This window comes from Phascolarctos cinereus, unplaced genomic scaffold (assembly GCF_003287225.1).
Source record: "Phascolarctos cinereus isolate Bilbo 61053 unplaced genomic scaffold, phaCin_HiC Scaffold_8;HRSCAF=390, whole genome shotgun sequence".
Lineage (NCBI taxonomy): Eukaryota > Metazoa > Chordata > Mammalia > Diprotodontia > Phascolarctidae > Phascolarctos > Phascolarctos cinereus.
In genome coordinates, this window is record NW_027556291.1 from 73,222,722 (window position 1) to 73,243,401 (window position 20,680).

The 20,680-nt window shown below is 45.2% G+C and overlaps 2 protein-coding genes across 2 annotated transcripts in view; one reads left to right on the forward strand and one right to left on the reverse strand.

The window, feature by feature from the left end:
- Positions 1-2,507: 2,507 nt before the first annotated feature.
- FUNDC2 (FUN14 domain containing 2) lies at positions 2,508-18,862 on the reverse strand. Its single transcript, XM_020975587.2, has 5 exons — positions 18,736-18,862; positions 15,247-15,397; positions 13,287-13,362; positions 7,701-7,832; positions 2,508-2,992 (listed from the first exon to the last, which is right to left on the reverse strand). Exons 1-5 carry the CDS (start codon positions 18,860-18,862, stop codon positions 2,915-2,917), a joined length of 564 nt encoding a protein of 187 aa, XP_020831246.1. The 3' UTR covers positions 2,508-2,914.
- The window catches only part of F8 (coagulation factor VIII), a 137,647-nt gene continuing 135,774 nt past the window's right edge, over positions 18,808-20,680 (forward strand). The window contains exon 1 of the mRNA XM_020975580.2: positions 18,808-18,890. Coding sequence (XP_020831239.1) covers positions 18,853-18,890 — 38 coding nt within the window. The 5' untranslated portion in view covers positions 18,808-18,852. The remainder of the gene's footprint in view (positions 18,891-20,680) is intronic.

A 20,680-nucleotide genomic window follows, 5' to 3' on the forward strand; every position in this document is an offset into this window, starting at 1 on the left:
TGTATGACCCTGGGCAAGTCACTTCAACCCAATTGCCTCACCAAAAACAAACAAAAAAACCCCCAAACACTAGGGGCAGCTAGGTGGTACAGTGGATAGAGTGCTGGCCCTGGAGTCAGGAGGACCTGAGTTCAAATGTGGACTCAGACACATAACACTTACTAGCTGTGTGACTTTGGGCAAGTCACTTAACCCCAATTGCCTTACCAAAAAAGAAAAAAGAAACAAAAAAAAAGAAACAATTGGAGCTTTCTGAGCAAAGCATTGGCGTGCTCAGGCCAAGTTGGCAGCTGGAGTTGAGGGAGACCTCTAGGAAGTGATTGGAAAAGACAGGGCCTAAAACCAAATGACGATCTTGTCAGAAAATGAACAAAGTGGGCAATAGGGGAAAGGGAAGAGTGAAGGATGACAAGATTTCAAACCCACTTGACTAAAAGGATGGTTGTACACTCGATTTCAAGAGGGAAGTTTGGAAGACAGATGGATTTGAAGGGGAAAATAACAATGAGTTCAGAGGAGCCAAGCACAAATTCCTGGGGCACTCCACTGGAAATCTCTTGCTGTGTTGACACTGAAAATCCAGCCACCCAACCAGTTCTGAATCTGATTGTATCATATCTATAAAGCTCAGTACCTTCAACCACTTTATAACATTTTAGTGATAAGAGACTTACCATGTTCTTCCATACTTGTATCACTGATATTTATAGATAGAGAAGAATTCAAATAAAGGGCAGGGGGTGGGGGTTGGGGTGGTATGTGCTAGTAAACCCTTAAAACACTGTTCTTTTAAGTTTAATCTGCATTATTAACATTTTCTCCACCACTTAATCTTAAGTCTAGAAGTCAACAAAACAATAAATTAAGGGTTGATTTGTAGTTTGCAGATTTCTGAAGTACACAGAAATGCTCACACTGAAAATTTAACAAGTGACTCTAGGAGTGGCTCCAGCACAACCTTTCTGCAAAGGTGAGGGAGAGGGGAGTTGGGGGCATGGAATTTGGGGGTACTTTTTGGGGGCCTTTCTCATTGATATGAGATGGCTCACAATGAAGATTTAACAATCTTTTGCAAGCTGGTTCAAATTGGCACCACTGAGTGCTATGGTTAGTATCCTCTTTCCTGAATGCTTTGAACAAAATTAAAGACACAGATCTAAAGTCAAGTCCTTCAGGGTACCCAGTGCTCCTTTTACATCCACAATTATACCAGAGACTGACTGATGGCTAGTGCAGAATTTTTGTGATCACTTAAATGTGATTAATATTCATTCCTTTGTAAAAACACAAAATCTTATAGAAAAATCAGTGTCTAGCAGAGAGAGTGGTTCATAGCAATATGATTTAAGAACATCTGATATTTGAATCAGTAGCTTGTCAAGTGCTTCTAATATTCCAGCTATACATGCAGTTACACAGTTACTATGGAACATGGGGGTGTGGCATCAAAAAACATCTAATGCATGCACAAGTGCTTTCAACTCTCAAATGCAAACACTGCACATGCAATGTGTCCTAATGCCACCAGGGGTCACTTCAGCACCTGTCAAACTCATCTCTAGTAAGATTACTTCCTGGTAACTTGTTGAATGCTAAATCCTCACAGCATCAAGCACGAGGGTGAGAGGCGGAGGTACTTGCTTCATTTGTAGTAAATTGAGGTAGTTTAAAACTGCTGCCATATGCTCACATAAGGAGACGATGAGAGCCTCATTTGCAGAAGAACACTAGCTGTGCCTTCCCATCACTTCTCAGAAGCTCTAAACTTCCTTTATCTGTTGCGATCAGCCCAAGCCCCAAAACAAACTCTTTTCTTTCTTTTTTTTTTTTGGTTAGGCAATGGGGTTAAGTGACTTGCCCAGGGTCACACAGCTAGTGTTATGTCTGAGACCGAATTCAAACTCAGGTCCTCCTGAATCCAGGGCCGGTGCTCTAACCACTGTGCCATCTAGCTGCCCCAACAAAGTCTTTTCAGGACCTGGTTTTGAAGCATTTATTCATTGAGGCTGGGTTTTTGGTTTTGTTTTGGTTAAGGAAAATGTCAAGAGTTTGGTCAAGCATATAACTTTAAGAGAAGACTGAATAATGCAAACTGTTTATTTATTTTGGTTAATTAGTTGTGTCTCACTCTCTCTTTTTTTGGCTAGGCAATGGGGTTAAGTGACTTGCCCAGGGTCACACAGCTAGTAAGTGTTATGTGTCTGAGGCCGGATTTGAACTCAGGTCTTCCTGACTCCAGGCCTGGCACTCTATTCACTGAACCACCTAGCTGCCCCAAAATTGTTTATTACCTAAGGTTTTCTAAGTGATGGCTCTTGAGTTTTCAATTCAGTTAGCTGCTGTCCACATTCAAAATATAAAGGATGACTCAGGTGCAACGAGCTGAGATACCTAGAAGTAGAAGGCAACTGCCCTGAAAACCTGTGAAGCCAACAGTGACTTTCATACTGTGTTTCTGCATTCTGAGACTAACTGAAGAAGGAACAAAAAACACAAGCCGTCAGAGCTTTTAATGATCAATGGGCAAATGTATTCATCTCCACAAGGCAGAACACATTGACAGCAGGTAGGGACCAGCAGGAAGAGTCCATGGCAGGTTTGATGCCAGCTAAAGAGTTTCAGAATGCATCTCTCCCCAGTTAGCTGTCTTACAGGGAGGGAAAGGAAACTTGATCTTACGGCCTGGAAAACAGCTAACTAGTTACAAAGCAGGCCCTCAAAAGAGCTACGAGGACAGTAAGGAGACAAATGAGGCGAGGTCATCTATTTTCTTCAAACATCCTAGAGCTTAGATTATGGCCACATGGGTTAGGCTGCTCCCATAGTACAGGTGCTAAGTATGAGATTGGCCCAGTAGAGCCTGAGGAAGGACATGGGTAAGAAATGTAAAGTGTAGTCATCAAAGTCTTCCTCCTTAGGATGCCATGCCAAGAAGAAAGCCTCCAAAAAAGCCTCCAGTCACAAGTACGTTCTTCTTCACAAATGACACGACCTGGTCACAGAAAAAAAAGAATCATCAATTTCCCTTGCTAAGGACAGAGCATGACCCATTACTTTCATGAAAATAAATTAAGGATCTTCTAGCTACTTCATAGTAATATTTTGGGGGTAATCCCAACTTTGGTACAAAATTATTTGTTCACCTTTGTAGGGTCAATGAAGAAAACAAGGTAAAGGAATGGAATTTTCTTTCCTCCATCCCAGACATAAGACATATTTAGAGAGAAGGGGGCAAAGTGAAAGTAAGGGGCATCCCACCCTCCACAACCTATATATTCTTTGTGACCTTGAGGACACAAAGTCAAAGCATCTCTAAAACATGAAGCTAACTAACAATCATCTATAGGATTAGAGCTGGAAGGTGTCTTAAGGTGAATCTAGTCCAACCCTCTCATTTCGCAGAAGAGGGTGAAGTTCAAGGAGGACAAGTGATGGAACCGAGGATTTGGCCACCACCAACTGTCTGTGGCTGATCACTTAGTCTCTTTTCTTGGGAGTCTAGTACATTTCAGGTGCTTCCCATTAGGTGTTTCTTGCTGTTTCTAGAGGTATACAGGGTGTAAAGAGCACTGGTTTGGCATAAGAACCATATCTGAATCCTGGCTCTGCTACTCATTGAACTTCTCTGGGCCTCAGTTTCCTCATCGGTAAAATGAGGGTGATATACTAGATGATCTTCTTTAAGGTGTCTTCCTGACCCTGTGAACACCACCCCCTGCTCCCTGATGTTGACCAATAATGTCTCACCTTGGTTTATACGTTAAATGTATACCCACAAAGTTATATGTGAATTCAACATCTGATCATTCCCACTGACTTAACTGTAATTTCAGAGATGTGTTCATAGGAAAAATAATTTAGTCCCAACCAGCAATAAAAGTCATGCTCATTAACTGTTTCTTCTCGTGTTCCTTGGCACATTTTATCCAGGGAATTTATATACTTACAAAAGGATTCCTGGGTTTTTCCTCCTGCTTCCTCACAGTCCATATGAGGCCAATGAGGTTGAAAGCACAAGGAACCCAAATTGATGGGACAGTAGCAGATTATTCTTCCACTCTTCCCAAACTTTCCATTGACAATTAAATTGGGGGCTGAACATACCATGACCTGTTGTTTTTTTTTTTAATTTCTAATTTAATTTTATTTTTTGCTAGGCAATGGGGTTAAGTGACTTGCCCAGGGTCACACAGCTAGTAAGTGTCAAGTGTCTGAATCCAGATTTGAACTCAGGTCCTCTTGACTCCAGGTCTGGTGCTCTATCCACTGTGCCACCTAGCTGCCCCTGAACATACCATATTGGTTCAATCTGCCTATAAGGTTTCCAGTCATTGCTCCTGTGATCATCAACAATATCAAACTTGCCAGTGTAACCATGCTTCACCATATAAGAATTAGATAATTACTTTAGAGCATGACCTAATACGAGAACCTAGCATTGCCCCCATAGGGCTTCTCTGTAATTTTGCTAGGTGCTGGACTACAAAGACAACAAGGACATAATTCTTGTCATCAAGGACTTTATATTCTACTGAGGAGACAATATGTACCAAAATTGAATCCTCTCTGACTCCCCTCATCATCTCTCTTAAAGTTCCGAACCCAAATACTCCTCCCTGACCACCCTCTCCTCCATGTCCTGTTTCCCCCATTAAAATGTAAGCTCCTTAAGGGCAGGGAGTGTATTCATTTTTATATTTGTATCCCCAGCACTTAGCACAATGTAAGAACTTAAGAAATTCTTTTTCATTTGTTCATCCATTCATTCATTTATAAGTATATAGAGAATATATACAAAATGAATCCAAGGTAATTCTGGGAGCTGGAGGGAAGAGGAAAGGCTTGAGCTGACCCTTGAAAGAAGAAGGGGATTCTAAGAGACAGAAGTGAAGAGGGAGGGCATTGGGATTCCAGGCATAGGGATGGCCAGTGCAAAGACATGGTGATGGGAGATGGGGCATCATAGAGGTCCGTTTGGTTGGGCCCTCAGAGTGAGTGAAGGGGAGTAACATAACAGAGAAGGCTGGATAGGGAGGTTGGGGTCAGGTTACAAAGAGCTTTAAACACCAAATGGGAATTTTTATTTGGTTCTAGAGGCAGTAGGAAGCCATTGGAGTTTATTGTGAGCATGGGAATGATAGAGTCAGATCTGTGCTTCAGGATAATCATTTTGGCAGCTGTGTGGAAGATGGATTGGAGTGAGAGACTGGAGGCTGAGAGAGTGGCAATAGTCCAGGCAAGAAGAGAGAGAAGGGGTTAAATAAGAGAGATGTAGAGGCAGATACAAGAGTTGACAATGGTGAGGGAGAGGGAGAGTTAAGGATAACGCTGAAGTTGAGAACCCTGGAAGGCTGGTGATGTCCTTGATGCAAACAAGGAAGTTTGGAAGAGGGAGAGGGAAGGATTGAGAAAGAAAGATATTTTGGACACGTGGAATTTGAGATGCCCATGGGATATCCAGCTGGAAATTTCCAACAGGCATCTGGAGATGAAGAACTGGAACTCAGAGAAATCAGGATTAGATATAGAGATTTTGGAGTCAGCAGTGTTGAGGTGACAATAAAACCCATGGGATCTGATGGGATCAAAAAGTGAGAACACAGAGAGACAGAGCCCCTGGTGTATACACATAATGAAGGATCATGACATAGATGATGCACCATGATGGAGGAACTGCAAGATGAGGAAAAGAGATTCGTACTGTTCATTCCAAGGAGCAGTCTATCTTTGTTGGTCAGTCAATGAATATTTACTAATGTGTACTATACTAAGCACTGGGGACATAAAAAGAGGCAAAAGACAGTCCCTGCCCTCAAGGAGCTTACAATCTAACTAGGGAGACAATATACAAACAAATACTTAAAAAGCAAGCTATGTACCAGATAAGTAGGAAATAATTAAAAGGGAAATTAAAAGGGGTGGGGGAAAGGCTTCCAGACAAAAGGTAGGATTTTAGTTGGGACTTAAAAAGATCAGGGAGGTCAGTATTTGGAGTGTAGAGAGAACATTCTGGGGATGGGGCACAGCCAGAGGAAATGCCTATAGTTGAGAGAAGGAGGGTCTTGTTCATGGGATATCCAGGAGGCTAGTGTCACTGGATTGAAAACTATATGTTAGGGAGTAAGGTGTAAGAAGACTGGGAAGGTAGGAGAGGGCTTGGTTATGAAGGGCTTTGAATGCCAAACAGCACTTTATATTTGATCCTGGAGGCAATAAGGAGCCACTGAAGTTTATTGAGTAGGGAAGTGACATGACTGGACCTGTACTTTAGGAAGATCACTTTGGTGGCTAAATGGAGGATGGACTGGAGACACCTGAGGCAGGCAAACCCTCTTCCCCCCACCCCCCCAGCCCAGCATCTACTGCAATAATGCAGGTGTAAGGTGATGAGCATCTGTACCAGGGTGGGGGCCATGTCAGAGGAGAGAAAAGGGCATATTCAAGAGATGTTGCAAAGGTGAAATCAACAAGTCTTAGCACCACGTTGGACAACACAGGGTGAGAGATGGTGAAGAGTCTAGGATGATTCCTGGGTTGTAAGCCTGGGAGACTGAAAGGTTGGTGTTGCCCTCTACAGTAACAGGGAAGGTAGGAGGGGGCGAGGGTTTAAGGAGAAAGATAATGAGTTCCATTTTGGACATAATAAATTTAAAATATCTACTGGATATCCAGTTTGAGATGTTTGAAAGGCAACTGGAGATGTGAGACTGGAGGTCAGCAGAGAGGCTGGGGCAGGATAGGAAGATTTCTCAGTCTATGTGCATTTATTTGCTGAATGAATGAAGCAAAGAATGTGACAGCCGAAAAGGAAATCATCTAGCCTGAACTTCTCTTTTTACAGGTGAGGAAACTGAGGTTCACAAAGGTTAAGGACTGACTTGGGTCACAGAGATAGTCAGTGTCAGACCTGGAATGGAGTCCATATCCAGTAAATCTTTCCACTTGGCTATGCTACTTTCCAGTAAGATTTCCCTTACAAAATGCTTATAAGAAACATAAGACAAATAGGCAACATATGTGATCTTTGTGTGTGCACACTTCAATATTTCAAGGATTCATGATTTCACTGGTGAATTGGTGAAATTCACTCTCTCGAATAATGCAAATCATATTTCTTTTTTGGCTTAGTTGAAGGACCACCAAAGTACTTAAGAAAATGCTGGTGATTGTGACCATCCTCTTGATTGGGCAGAGCTGCCACTGTATGGAGAGAATTCACTCAGGCATGAGCAGGAGCCAGATGCTTAGAAGGCGACTGCTCCCTGGTACCAGGCCTGCATTTCCAAAATGCTTAACATAGGATAGAAAAGTCAATCCTTTCCTTTCAAAACCACCACCAAAGAGGGATTTCCTTTGCACTAACTGTTGTTTAAGTTTTGCAAAAGACAAATATTAGTTGAAGCCAACTGGCCTGCTAATTGGACCTTGGAAGCCATGGAGCCACAGGATGTCTATAACTTTGGGAAATTGTTTTGACCAGGAAAAAGGTATATGGATGGGATCCAGCCATGTCAGCAGCTCACTGCTCAGACTGATTAAATGGGGAAGAGACCATTCACTAAGTGAATACTGCTCCAAGTGAGCTTGACTAGGAGCTCGAGCTGCCTCTATGAGACTTCTTGGTGGGTTTATCCTATTTTTCTGTGCCCCCCCCGGGGGGGGTAGGGGGAGAAAGGAGGTTCACAAAGCAGCATTTTTACCTCTTCGGCTTTGCTCTTCATCTCTGTAGGGAGCTGGTTGCTCCTTCGGATTTTCAGCTGCTCCTTGGCTTTCTTCATATCTTTCTCAACTCGCTGCCAGTCTATCTTGATGTAACCAGTGTGGTTTGCAATCTGTATTTTGGAAGATTTAAAAGAGAGATAGGAAAGAGAAGAATTTCTTAAATAAATGAGGTCACCTAAATAGAACATTCTGATTTTCCAGAATTCATTCGAGGCTTCGGTGTCTGAGAGCTGAAATAAACCTAAATGAACATTTGTGTCCCAATAGACCATCTATCACCTTTCTTCTCTCTTTACTATTCAAAAACCTCTCCTTTTCACATAGATTCTCCAGGGCAAACTTACCTATCTCTGAAACATGTGGCACTTCTGCAAAATTGTTATTTCCTTTCTCTTTCACAGTTGTCCCTCAATGCTTGGTGTGGCTCCCAGCTTAGGTTTAGTGGCTTGTCTTGGCCATTTGTATGAGGCTTGGGATGGGGCCCACTGAAATGGGACTAGGAACAGACAGGCAAAGGAGACAGCTTCGGTTCAATCTTACCAACACTGAACTCAAATTCTGAGATCAAATCTCTGAAAGGCCATAGATCAGGTGAACAGAGTATGGCCACCTAACACCCTGGAACCTACTGAGTTCCCTACGTCTCTCTCCCTCTATTCCTTCCCCACTCTCCTCTCCCTCTCAACCAACCATCTATCTTTTCTATCTCAACTCTTCCTTCTTCCTCCCTACATAACTGGTCAGAACACCTTTTTAGATATTTGCTAACGTCATTCAAGTCTTACAGTCTCTGCTCCTAAATTTAAATTAAAGCATTTATCTGTAGGAAAAAGTAATCACCCTAAAATAATCTAGATTTGATAAGTGGTTCTTTATCTAAAGTAATTATTATTATTGGGGCAGCTAGGAGACACAGTGGATAAAATGCCAGCCCTGGAGTCATGAGGACCTGAGCTCAAACTTTGCCTCAGACACCTGCTGTGTGACCTTGGTCAAGTCACTTAACCCTGTCTGCCTCAAGTTTCCCCATCTGTCAAATGAGCTGGAGAAGGAAATGACATAACAAAGTACAGTTAAGCAAAACAGATGCACTGACCATGTTATACAACATACCTCACTGCACATTTGCAGTTCACCAACTTTCTAAGAGGGAGGAGCTAGCTTTCATTGTTCATCTAACTTTCCAACCTCAAAGTGCCCTATACTTCAGTCCAAAGTGTCACCTTTTCATTCTCCAAACTCACCATGTCTATTCAAGACTATGGCCTTTTGTTCCCTCTCTAAAATGCTCACTCTCTACCTTCCCAAATTCCCCTTCTTCATGAAGCCATCAGTTGACCACCTCCCTGGAACTGCTACGCTGTCTGTTTTATCGCTCTGTTGGTCACAAACCATTTGCCACATTGTGGCATCTCATCTCTTGTCATGTCTCTGCAAGCTCCTTGTGACTGTTTTTGTTTGTTTTTATTTACCTTTTTTTTTTTAAACAAAATCTCAAAGACAGAAGGGAATCCCTTTTCCCGCAGCCTTTTCCTATTCCACTTTGGGATAGTTTTGCTAAGACCATTTTTCCTGACTTTAAGCCCCAAATTTACCTTTTAGTGGCTTCTCTACATTTTCTGTCCTTTGGGGTGAAGCAAAACAAACTTAATCCTTTTTCTACATAACAGCCCATGAAATACTGGAACCCAGCTCTTATGTATGCTTGGTATATTCTCATCTCTAAGCTAAATATGCCCAGCACTGCTTGCCTCAGCACACCAAGGTGGAGTGTTCTTGACACTATTCTTAGAGAATGTTGATTTTTTTTTCAATCACCTACGTTAACTGCCCTTGCTTCCATCTCCTAGAGATGTCTTTTCAAACTCTGCGCTGGTCTGGTCAGTTCCCTCTGGATCCAGATCACTCTCTCTAGACAACTCCCCCTCCTCCTCCTCAGAAATGATTTCTATTTGAATTTTCATAATTTGATTCTTGATTCTCCAAAGAAAATTCACTTCCTTCCCTTCCTTGCAAGAGTAGGGCACTGTAGGGGCAGCTAGGTTGTGCAGTGGATAGAGCACTGGCCCTGGATTCAGGAGGACCTGAGTTCAAATCCAGCTTCAGACACATAACACTTACTAGCTGTGCGACCTTGGGCAAGTCACTTAACTCTACTGCCTAGCCAAAAAAACAAACAAACAAACAAACAAAAAAGAGTAGGATACTGTATGAAGAAAAATCAATCAGTGACACAGCATTTATTAAGCACTTACTATGGGCTAGGCACCATGTAGAACTGGGGATACAAAGAAAATGCAAATCTAGTCCCTGCCCTCAAAGCGTCTGCATCCTAATGGGAGAGACAACATCAATGTAAATAGGTACAACATGGAAAGTCCAGAGACAGTAGCTTCTCTTTCCAGGGGAAGGCACTAAAAGCTGTGGGAATCTTGCATAAACTGTCAGCCTCAGTTCATGGCTTTACTTTACATGGCAAAACTTTAGCAAGTTTCGCTAAACAGCTAAGTTCAGCTAAGCTAGTTTTTCTTCTTTTTTTTCATATTCTTTGCTATAAGAGATGGTTCACTGGGTAAGTAAGGGAGGAGAGAGGGATCTATTTAGAAATGAAAGTGGTATAAAACCAAAAAAGAATATATTTTTTAAAACTCATACTTAGGTCATGGCATCCTATCACTAAATCCTTTAAAATTTGTCCCAGTCTGGCCTTCATTCAGCCACTAAAGTGATTTTTCAAAAGCTCCGGGTTCAACCATGTCCCACTCCTCTCAATAAACTCCAGTGGCTCCCTATCGCCTCCAGGAGTAAATGCAGAATGCTCTGATTGACATTCAAAGCCCTTTATAACTGACCCCAACCCCCAAACCTTACCAATCTTCTACTCTACACCCTCCCTCCTAATAACACACACCACCACTACTCCTTGATCCAATGACCCTGGCCTCTTTGCTATTCCTTGAATAAGACCCTCCATCTCTTGACTCTAGATATTCTCTGGCTGCCCCCCTCCCCATGCCGGGAATGCTCTCCTCATCCCTGCATCCCATTTTCAAGAGGAAGCCCATCTTGCCCTGTCTTAATGCTAGTACTTTCCCTCTGTTGATTAGCTCCAATTTACCATCCAGAGCTTGTTTATACATAAGAGTTTGCATGTTGTCAAGGACTGTCAGGTCCTTGAGGGCAAGGGCTGGGTCTTGCCTTTCTTTGTATTGCCAAAGGTAATCACAGGGCCAGACACAGGAAATGCTTAATAAATACTTACTGATCTTTCAAAATCTAAGGTGCGTCAAACTACGCCTGGATTGCCTTTCCCTTTTCTATCATGAATTCTAAAATGAAATGGTCACTTGCCCCCAAATTTTCCATCGTTTCTATTTTAGCAACCTATCTCACTTTGTTAGATAGAAATCTGTTTAGGAACAGCAGTTTCCCTTTGTTGCTTCCTCCATCTTTTGAAGAATGAAATTATCATTAAGGCAAAGGCAAAATTGATCAATTAAAAACTCTGCTTTTGGCAGAGAGTAAGCAAGCTCCAGCAGATACAGGGCTAATTGACATTCTGCAGCCCCAATACCCCAGGCCTCCATGGCAAATTTGTGACGTCTCTGCTGCCCAAAGTCTTCAGCTCAATGACTCCTTCTGATAAGCTTAGGCAGACTTCCATAACAACAATGCTTCTTCTCTTCCCCTCCAGTGTGTTTCACCCAAATGCTCACCTGTGGAGAGCAGGAAATACTACGAGACCAGGGAAGGGCAATGTCTCCATTTTCAAAAAGGGAAGAGGGCAGATTCTACAAACGATAGGTCAGTAAGCCTGTCTTTAATTCCTGGAAAAATTGCAGAACATCTCATTAAAGAGATGGTTTGTAAGCATTTAAGGAAGTGGTAATCACTGGTTCTTTCTAACAGGATCACTACAAGGGCTAAGATGAACTGCTACACAGTACACCTAGACTTCAGCAAAGCACCTAAGTCTCTCATGCCATCACAGCAGCTGACATATATAGAGAGATGCTGGCTAGATGGGAAATGTTATAAAGCTGGGCTTCTTAAACTTTTTCCACTTGGGATTCCTTTTCAGTTTCAGCAGTGTTGGTTGGCATTGCATGGCCTGAGGGCATGTGAAGTGAAAAGTGTACATGCTTTATATTCAGAACCAAGGCTGCAGTGAAGTTGCTCACTGCAACCTGGGCGAGGATTGCTCCAAAAACATCTCCGATTCATTACACATTTGATTTCGAATTAATTTTTGGTCGTTGCTCATTTAGAAACCTTTTACTGTTGCCATATGGGGTCAGGAACCACAATTTAAGAAGTGCTGTTCTAAAGGGGTGCTTTAGAAGAGCCAGCCCCAAATAACAGTCATTAATGGATCAACGTCAAATCAGAGACAGTGCTGCTAGTACAGCCCAGGTACCCTTTAGGTACAGCCACTTACAACTCTGTCAGGCCTGCCTTGTACCATCCTGAGCACTCTTCACACTTACTGGCACCTCCCTCCCCCCCCCCTCCACCTTTCCAGCCATACACAGCTGCCTTATGCCCTGGGACAACTCCACCCACAGACAAACCCCCGTGCACAATGATAACCTACCTGAACTCATTCCTTAATGATAGACATACTTCCATACCATCACAGCCACCCCATCCTAGTGACTCTGAACTCCTGGTTGCCACTGTTCAAACTCCATTTTCTAGCCTTTACTGCTTGCTCCCATCCCCTTCAACCCAACTCCCTCAACCTTCTACTCCAGATCTACCCACTCCTTTCATGGTGCCTTCTGGAATGCCTGCTCCATTGGTAACAAACTGGATTTCATCGTAAACTTTTTCCTTTCTTGCTCCCTCCATCTTCCTGCACCCACTGAGACCTGGCTCCCTCCTAATGACATAGCTTCCCTTCTCATCCCTTTCACTCACATCCACTAACACAGTGGTCATGGAAAGGGAGTTGGAACACCCTTTGTTTCCCATTGCTACCTACTACAGGCTCTCCTTCTATCCCCATCATTTCAGTAACCTCTTTTCCTTTGAGGTTCATTCAATCCATATTTATCACCCAATGAAGATTGTGATAGCTGTTGTCTACACACCTTTTTTTTCCTCAATGAATTCAGTGCCTTGTTCGGTCTCTCCCCTCCCCAACTCCTGACCTCATACTAGAGGATTCAACATGCATAAATACTGATACTCTCTCAAACACTATAACCTCCCAATTCCTCAATCTACTCACTTCCCACAAGCTGCTCCTGGACCCCATCTCAGCCCCCCACAGAGAGGGTCATGCCCCTGACTTTGCCATTGCCCACAATGAACCACTTCCATGTTCATGGCTTCTGAAATCCCTCTATCACCTTATAATGTTGTCATTTCACCTCTCCCTTTCATATTCCAGATTTCTACCCATCTCTGCCACTTCCTACCTCTGTGACCCTGGGCAAGTTGCTTAACCCTCTCTGTGCCTCGATTTCCTCAGTTGTTTAGGCTTGGCCTCTAAGCTTCCTTCCAACTCTAGAGCTAGGATCCTATGAAGCCTAAGCTCATTTCATATTCTCTATACAGACCTGTAATAGGAAAAATCCACCACCCACTGCTGTTGCTGCCAATTTTCCAACTTTCTGGAAGATGAAACCTGTGCACCTATAAAATAAAACAAAGAGATGACATTCATACTCAGGAGACACTGTAGAATGAACGCAGCCCTAGAAGAGCAATCAGGAGAAGAGATCCCAAGGTAGAAGAGGTTTATAAGGTATTTGGAGCTGTGAAGAGGCTTCAATTTAAACTATGTTTTCTCCAGATGTAAAGGTTTTTAAAATGCTACTTTCATACAGTTGCAGGTTTTGAAAACTGCTTTGTTTGAGGGTCTTCAGCAGAGTTACTACACTTCCAAAACATTTCACAGGAACATATGCACTCAGTGTTTTGGAACTTTCTATCCACAACTGAGTAAGCAATGGCACAGGAGTCCTGGGTCAAACACCTGTCTTCTGACCTTCTGTCCACACCCTGAGGGCCAGTCTTAGCAGCACTACTCTCCTGACTTCCCCTCCCCAAGCTGCCCCTACCACTGGGGCTCACTTGCAGGAAGGTTTGTGAGCCTGGCCCGGAAACCTAACAACCCAGCACTGAAAACAGTGTTTCTTTGGAATATGAAACCCATTTTCCCAAACAAGTGACACACAGATGATCACATTTGGAACACAGCCCATGCTGAAGCTGGGGGCTGCCTAGAACAATGACTCAATAATGTGTATGACCACTTTAAATGGTGCTTATAACTTTTCTAAATGATTTCACATCCAGAACATCAGAGGTCTTAGAGATCATATGGTCCAATTTTTTCAGCTCCCTTCTGTGTGTTATCTTTTCCCATTGGAATGGAAGCTCTTTGGGGGCAGGGACTGTCTGTCTTTCTCTTTGTATCTATATCCCCAACACTTAACACAGTGCCTTAGTGCCTGGCATAGACAAAGGAAATGCTTAATCCATGCTTGTCTGCCTGTCCACCAGGATAAACACATCTGTACATCATCTGCTTCGAGATGATCAATGAACCCATAGGAGCAATCAGATTATCAAGGGAGATAGTCTAGAGGGAGAGGAGAAGAGGGCCCAGGACAGAATAGACACCCACTGGGGCAGATAGGTGATGCAGTGAATAGAGAACCAGCCCTGGAGTCAGGAGGACCCGAGTTCAAATCTGACCTCTAACATTTGACACTAGCTGTGTGATCTGGGCAAGTCACTTAACCCTGAATGCCTTGCAAAAAACCCCAAAAACCACAATAGACACCTATGTTTAGCAGAGGCAACTTGGAGAAGTTGAGATCTGATAGGTAGGAGAACCAGAAGAAAGCAGTGACATGAAAACCTAGAGAGGTGATTGACAGTGTCCAAAGCTACAGAGGCCAAGGCGGCTGAGGACTGAGAAAAAGCCGCTATGGGATTTGGCAATGAAGAGATCACTGAGATCTTTGGAGAGGGCAGCTTCAGTGGAATGAGGTCAGATGCTAGACTGCAGAGGGTTTAGAAGGAAGAGGAGGCACTGACTCAAATTTAGCCACAAAAGGGAAGAAAGCTAGTAGGGATGGTAGCCAGTGGAGTAGGGGGAAGGGGAACTGGACTGGGTGAGGCCCCCACTTCCTTCATGAAGCAGGCTGTTTGGGAGCTGTTTGGCCTGGATGATTGCTAAGGTCCCTTCTAGCAATGGAACCTCCATGATTCTACCTTCCATGACTAGCCTTTGAGGTCCCTTCTCAGATCTAGACAGCATGCCCTCCTCACAGATCCTTTTCATCAGATCCTCATGACAGAAGTTAGACTAGACCTGAAAGGAAGAGGAGACTTGCCCTAGGCGGGGAGATGAGGGAGAAGGCTTTATGGAGGAAATGGCACCTGAAGTCAGCCATCCAACTTTACGTGGCCCAGCCCAGGCCTTGAGCCAAGTGGAATCACTAGGGGCCTAACTGGAAGAGCAAGGTTCATTTGGAGCCCCCACCCACCTCCGGTGCTGTCACTCACCAGCCAGTGACCCCGCCTATCAGGAGTTGGGTGGCCACACTGTACTTCTCGGCAGAGGGCCCCGAGTCCTGTCCAAACAGCTTCCGCCACCATGGCTGCTTCTTAGCAAATTCAGCAAGGTCAAGGGTGTCAAAATTCCCATCAAATTTTGCTAGAAACATGGAGAGTGAACAAGTGAAATTTTTGGGGGGGTAACAGAACAAACTAAATTAAGATCAAATCACAAAATATTTGTAGAAAACCTACTAAATGCTAGATAATACAAAAAATGCAAAGATGCAAACCCTGATGTCAGAAGCTTTTGGATTAGGAGAAGGAGCAGTATAATAATAATGTCTCACATTTATATGACTCTTTTATTTTCATTTTTTTAATTAATTAATTTTTAGTTTTCAACATTTACTTCCACAAAATTTTGAGTTCCAAATTTTTATATGACTCTTTACTATTTACAAAAAGTTTTCTTCCTGAAAACACTGAGAGGTAGGTAGTACAAATATTAACTAGAATTTGCAGATGAGGAAACTGAGGAGCAGAGCTCTGATGATTTACTCTACATCCCATGACCCAAATTGGAGCCTGTCTTCTGACTCTAAGTCTACTTTCTTCAAGTCAACAAGCAGTGATTAAGCACCTATTGTGTGCCAGGAGTGACTGTGCTGAGCACTGGGGATACAAAAGAGGCAGAAGACAGCTCCAAGAGCTCACAATCTAACAGGGGAGACAATAAGCAAACAAACAAGCTATATTCAGGAGAAGGAAGGCACTGGAATAAGAGGGATTGGGAAAGGCCTCCTGTAGAAGGTGGGATTTTAGTTGACACTTAAAGGAAGTCAGGGAGGTCAATAGTGGAGGAGAGAGAACATTCCAGGCATGGAGGACAGTCAGAGAGAATGCCAGGAGCCGAGAAATGGAGGGTCTTGCTGGTGGAATGGCCAGGAGGCCAGTGGATCCAAGAGTGTGTGGCAGGGAGTAAGGTGTAAGACTGGAAAGGTGGAAAGGGGCTGGGTTATGAAGGACTTCAAATGCCAAAAAGAGCATTTGTATGTGATCCTGGAGGTGACAGGGAGCCACAGGAGTAGGGGCAGTGAAATGATCAGACCTGGGCTTTAGGAAAATCACTTTGGTGGCTGAATGGAGGATAGAGACCAACCTATATTAATAGTCCAGGTGTGAGGTGATATGGGCTTGAAGCAGGGAAGTGGAAGTGTCAGAAGGGAGAAGGGGAAATTTGGAAAGATGTTACAAAGTTAGAGATGACAGGCCTTGGTACCAGACTAGACATGGGGGGGGGGAGAAATAGCAAGAAGTCGAGGATGATATCTAGTTTGTGAAACTGAATGATGCTATACAAAAATAGCTGTGGTATGATGGCATAAAATATAACATGAAAATATAATAAAGATACAAAGTCCTGTTCTAGGTGAAAAGAGAAATGAGTAGGGGAAGAGGAAATACTTTGGGGAATATGGAAGGCTCCACGGAGGAGATGGTATCTAAGTTGGGAAGGCCTGTTCCAGGTGAGTGAGAGCTGAAGGAGAAGAGAGAAATTCCAGCAGGAGAAACAACATAACTAAAAGCACGGAGGCAGAAAATCATTCAGTGTATCTGAAGATTGAGGGGTTTTCAGTTTGGCTGGAGCACTTAGCATATGAAGGCTAGCAATGGGAGATGCAGCTGGAAAGGCAGGTTAGGGCCAAATCATGGATGGCCCTGAATGCTTTTATTGTTTTTGAATTGTTTTTCAGTGTGTCTGGCTCTTCATGACCCCATTTGGGGTTTTGTTAGCAAAGATACTGAAGTGGTTTGCCATTTCCTTCTCCAGCTCATTTTACAGATGAGGAAACTGAGGCAAACAGGGTTGCGTGACTTGCCCAGGGTCACATACACAGATCTAGTAAGTGTCTGAGGCCACATCTTAATTCAGGTTTTCCTGACTCCAGGCCAGGCATTCTATCCACTTCAGCCTAGCTGCCCCAAAATACTATTTCTAAAAATTGAATTTCTGTTTCAGGGTTATGACCAATGTCATATCCGACAAGAACATATTCTACAAAAACAACTGTTAAACTGAGTTTTCTGAGCAGTGATACCAAGTAATTTCATTCAATCATTCACTACATCCTAAAAATTATGGAACATATCACTCCAATAGATGGTACAGGCTGAAAACCGGTTTAAGAGGAATTAGAATAAATTCCCAAATTATAGATTTAAGCTTTACCTCCCCCCCCAAAAAGGGAAGCATCGTCTCTAAGTTGAAAATTAGATGGTAATAACGTGGTGCTTTTACAGAAAGGTATCATGGATAGAGTGAATCAGTTGATGATGGACTAAGGAATAGCCAATTCTGGCTTTGACCCTTACTAGCTGTGTGACCCTGGGCCAGTCACTTGGTTTCTTGGACACTCAGGCAACTAAGACTATGTCAGGTATGGATCTGTGTGGGCTGAAGGAGTTTCCAAAGCAAGAAAATCTCATATCCTGTTTTACTGTTCATTCGATTATCACAGTGGCCTTGTGAGGCAGGTGTCAAGGTTATTCTAACTTTGGAGATGAAGGAGCAGGCACAGAAAATAGAGTTGTCCATCGTCACACAGCCCTGAATGCCCACTGATTGGCAGGATTAGGATCCAAGTCTCTCCTGATTCCAAGAACAGCACTCTACCATGCTGTCTGCTGCTTTAGGAAGACTTAGGAAAAAGAAGAACTGTCAGTATTCAGGAATCAAATAAGGATCCAATTCTAGGCTTTAGAAACAGCAGGGGCCTTAGAGATCATCTAAAGATGATGAGATCGAGTATGTAAGTTGCTCAAGTTCCCACAGGGAGAGCCACTGGTCGAATGAATCCCAGTCCCTAAACAGTGGGATTTCTACTCCCCAATCCAGCCAGCCCCGCCCGTGCTGGGGCACAGCACAGACCAAGGACACGCTGGGCAAAATGCAGGCCGGGAAGCCGGGCTCTTCACCCCGGAAGGACTGGGTGGTCATGGGAGCCAAGTGCTTTCCTCTCCCTCTGAAAAATGAAGGGGTTCCCGGTCCTGGTTAATTGGCCGAAAAAGGCCTCCTGACGCTCCCGCTGAGCAGGTGGGCCAGGGCACCCACGTCCCTGCCGGCCAGGCGGCCTCGCCTCAGTTTCCCCACCGAGAGGCCAGATTCTAGAGAGCAGGGGCCAAAGGCAGCCAAGGTGAATAATAGGGCCGGGTAGGGAAGCCAGGCGAGAGACCTGGGTGGGAGGGGTCGGGGGAAGGCGCGCGCGCGGAAGGGCCTCCCGCCCCAGCGTGCACTGCGGCACCTCGCTCTGCTCCCTTCCCCGGCTCCCTCCCCTCGCCCTCGGTCCGTTCCCTCCCTCCCCCCCTTTCCCCTCCCACCCCAGATTGGACTTCGACCCCCGAAGGTTCCCGCGCGTGCGGGCGGCTTGCCCAGCTTTCCCGCCCTCTTCCGCCTCCCCATTCGGCTACGGCCCCCCGGTGCCCCCCCGGGCCCACCTTGGTTCGAGGCGGCCATGTCGTCGAGCTCATCTCGCGAGGAGGAGCGTTGGGATTCGTAGCGGAGGGAGGTGGAGCGCCGAGAGCCCGACGCTTGGTTGCCTGCACGTGGTACAGATGTTTCCATTCCCACTGCGGCTGGAAAAGAGACCGAGGTGGGGGCGGGGGCGGGGAAGCCGGTCCGCAGCCGGCCTACGTCACAGAGGCCCGGGGGCGCTCGGCTAGGCCTGTTGTCCTAGCGACCTCTGTGCGTGAGGCGGCGGGCGCCGCGGGCCTGGGAAGGGCCCCCACCCCAGGCAGCCCCTCTGACCCTCCCCCTCTGCCCCCCCCCACCGCGGCGCGCCCTTCTGTCCCCCTCCTCCGGGCAATCACGCGGGCGCCCCCCACCCCTCGGGGCGGTCGGGCTCTGGCCCCCTACTCAGGGCTTCTGATTCCCCCCGCCAGGCAACCCTTCTGACCCTCCCACCTCCCCCCTTGGCGGGTGGTCTCTATGACCTCCCCCAACCCATCCCCCCAGGAACGAGAGGTTTCTCTGCCTCCCCTACCCCCCTGGGTGAACGGCCTCTCAGATCCTCCCCCCACCTCTGGGGCTGGCAGCTTACGTCACACACACACACCCGAGGGCAACACAGTTCTTCTGACTCCGAGTGGGTGGTCTCTCTCGGACCCCCCCCCCAAGCAGCCTCTCTGCTTTCTTCCCCAAGGCAGCCCTTCTGACCCCCTTACCCTACATCTGGCTGGCTGGTGGCCTCACTGACCTTTACCCACAGGCAGCACCTCTGCCCCGCCCCAGCTGGTGGTCTCTGCCTTACCCCCACCTCTGCAGTGGGCTGCCCCTCCTCTCCCACCCAGAGCTCTCACACAGTAGGGTCAGTCAAAGCCTGTGCACTCTGTCCGAGGTTTCACACAGAACAAATAGGCAAAGATTATGGAGGAGAAAGATCCATTGGTGGTGTTGGGGGTGGCATGGGCGAGCCAGGCACACTAGTGCATTATTGGGGCAGCTGTGACTTGGTCCAAACATTCTACAAAGCAGTATGACCAAAAGTAACTAAACTGCCTTTGCGGCCCCCCCCCCCGCCATGATCCCACTACAAGAGACACAAGGAGATCCATGACCTTCTATATACAGCATGAATTTTAAAAAATGATGATTGTTAAATACAACATAATAGATCAATAGATCAGTAGAGAGAGAAGCTGGAAAACATCCTATGTAGGAGGTGGTATGACCTGTGTCTTGAAGGAGGTTTAGGTAGGGAGGGAGTACATTCTATTTTTTTATTTTATTTTTTTTTAGTGAGGCAATCGGGGTTAAGTGACTTGCCCAGGGTCACACAGCTAGTAAGTGTTATGTGTCTGAGGACAGATACGAACTCAGATCCTTCGTGTCTCCAAGGCCGGAGCTCTATCTCCTGCGCCACCTAGCTGCCGCTGAGGGAGTGCATTCTAGCCAGTGCAAAGGCAGGAAAGATCGACGACCGATTTGGATGGGCTTTAGAGGGCTAGAACGGAAGTAATGTATAATGGGGGGGGGGAAGCTAGATTGAGAGAGGCTTGAAAAACCAGACATCCTAGAGGTAATAGGGAACAACTGGAGTCCATTGAGTAGGTCACATGGTTGTATACTTATGGAAAGTCCTGGTCGCCATGTGGAAGATGAGTAGTGAGAAAGATTAAGTCAGAGTCCACTGCAATAGTCTAATTGACAAGTGATCAGGCCAAACTAAGATGGTTTCTATGTGAGTAGAGAAAAGGAGTTAAACTTGAAAGATGTCCTGGAGGTAGCAATGTCAAGATTTGGCAACTGATTGCCTCTGGACCACTGCCTTGTGTCAGTGGAGGGGCTTGCTTAGCTCAGTGAAACTATGAGCTGTGCTGTGCAGGCTTACCCAAGACAGGTCAAGGTGATCCACTGGAGAAGGAAATGACAAACCAACTCCAC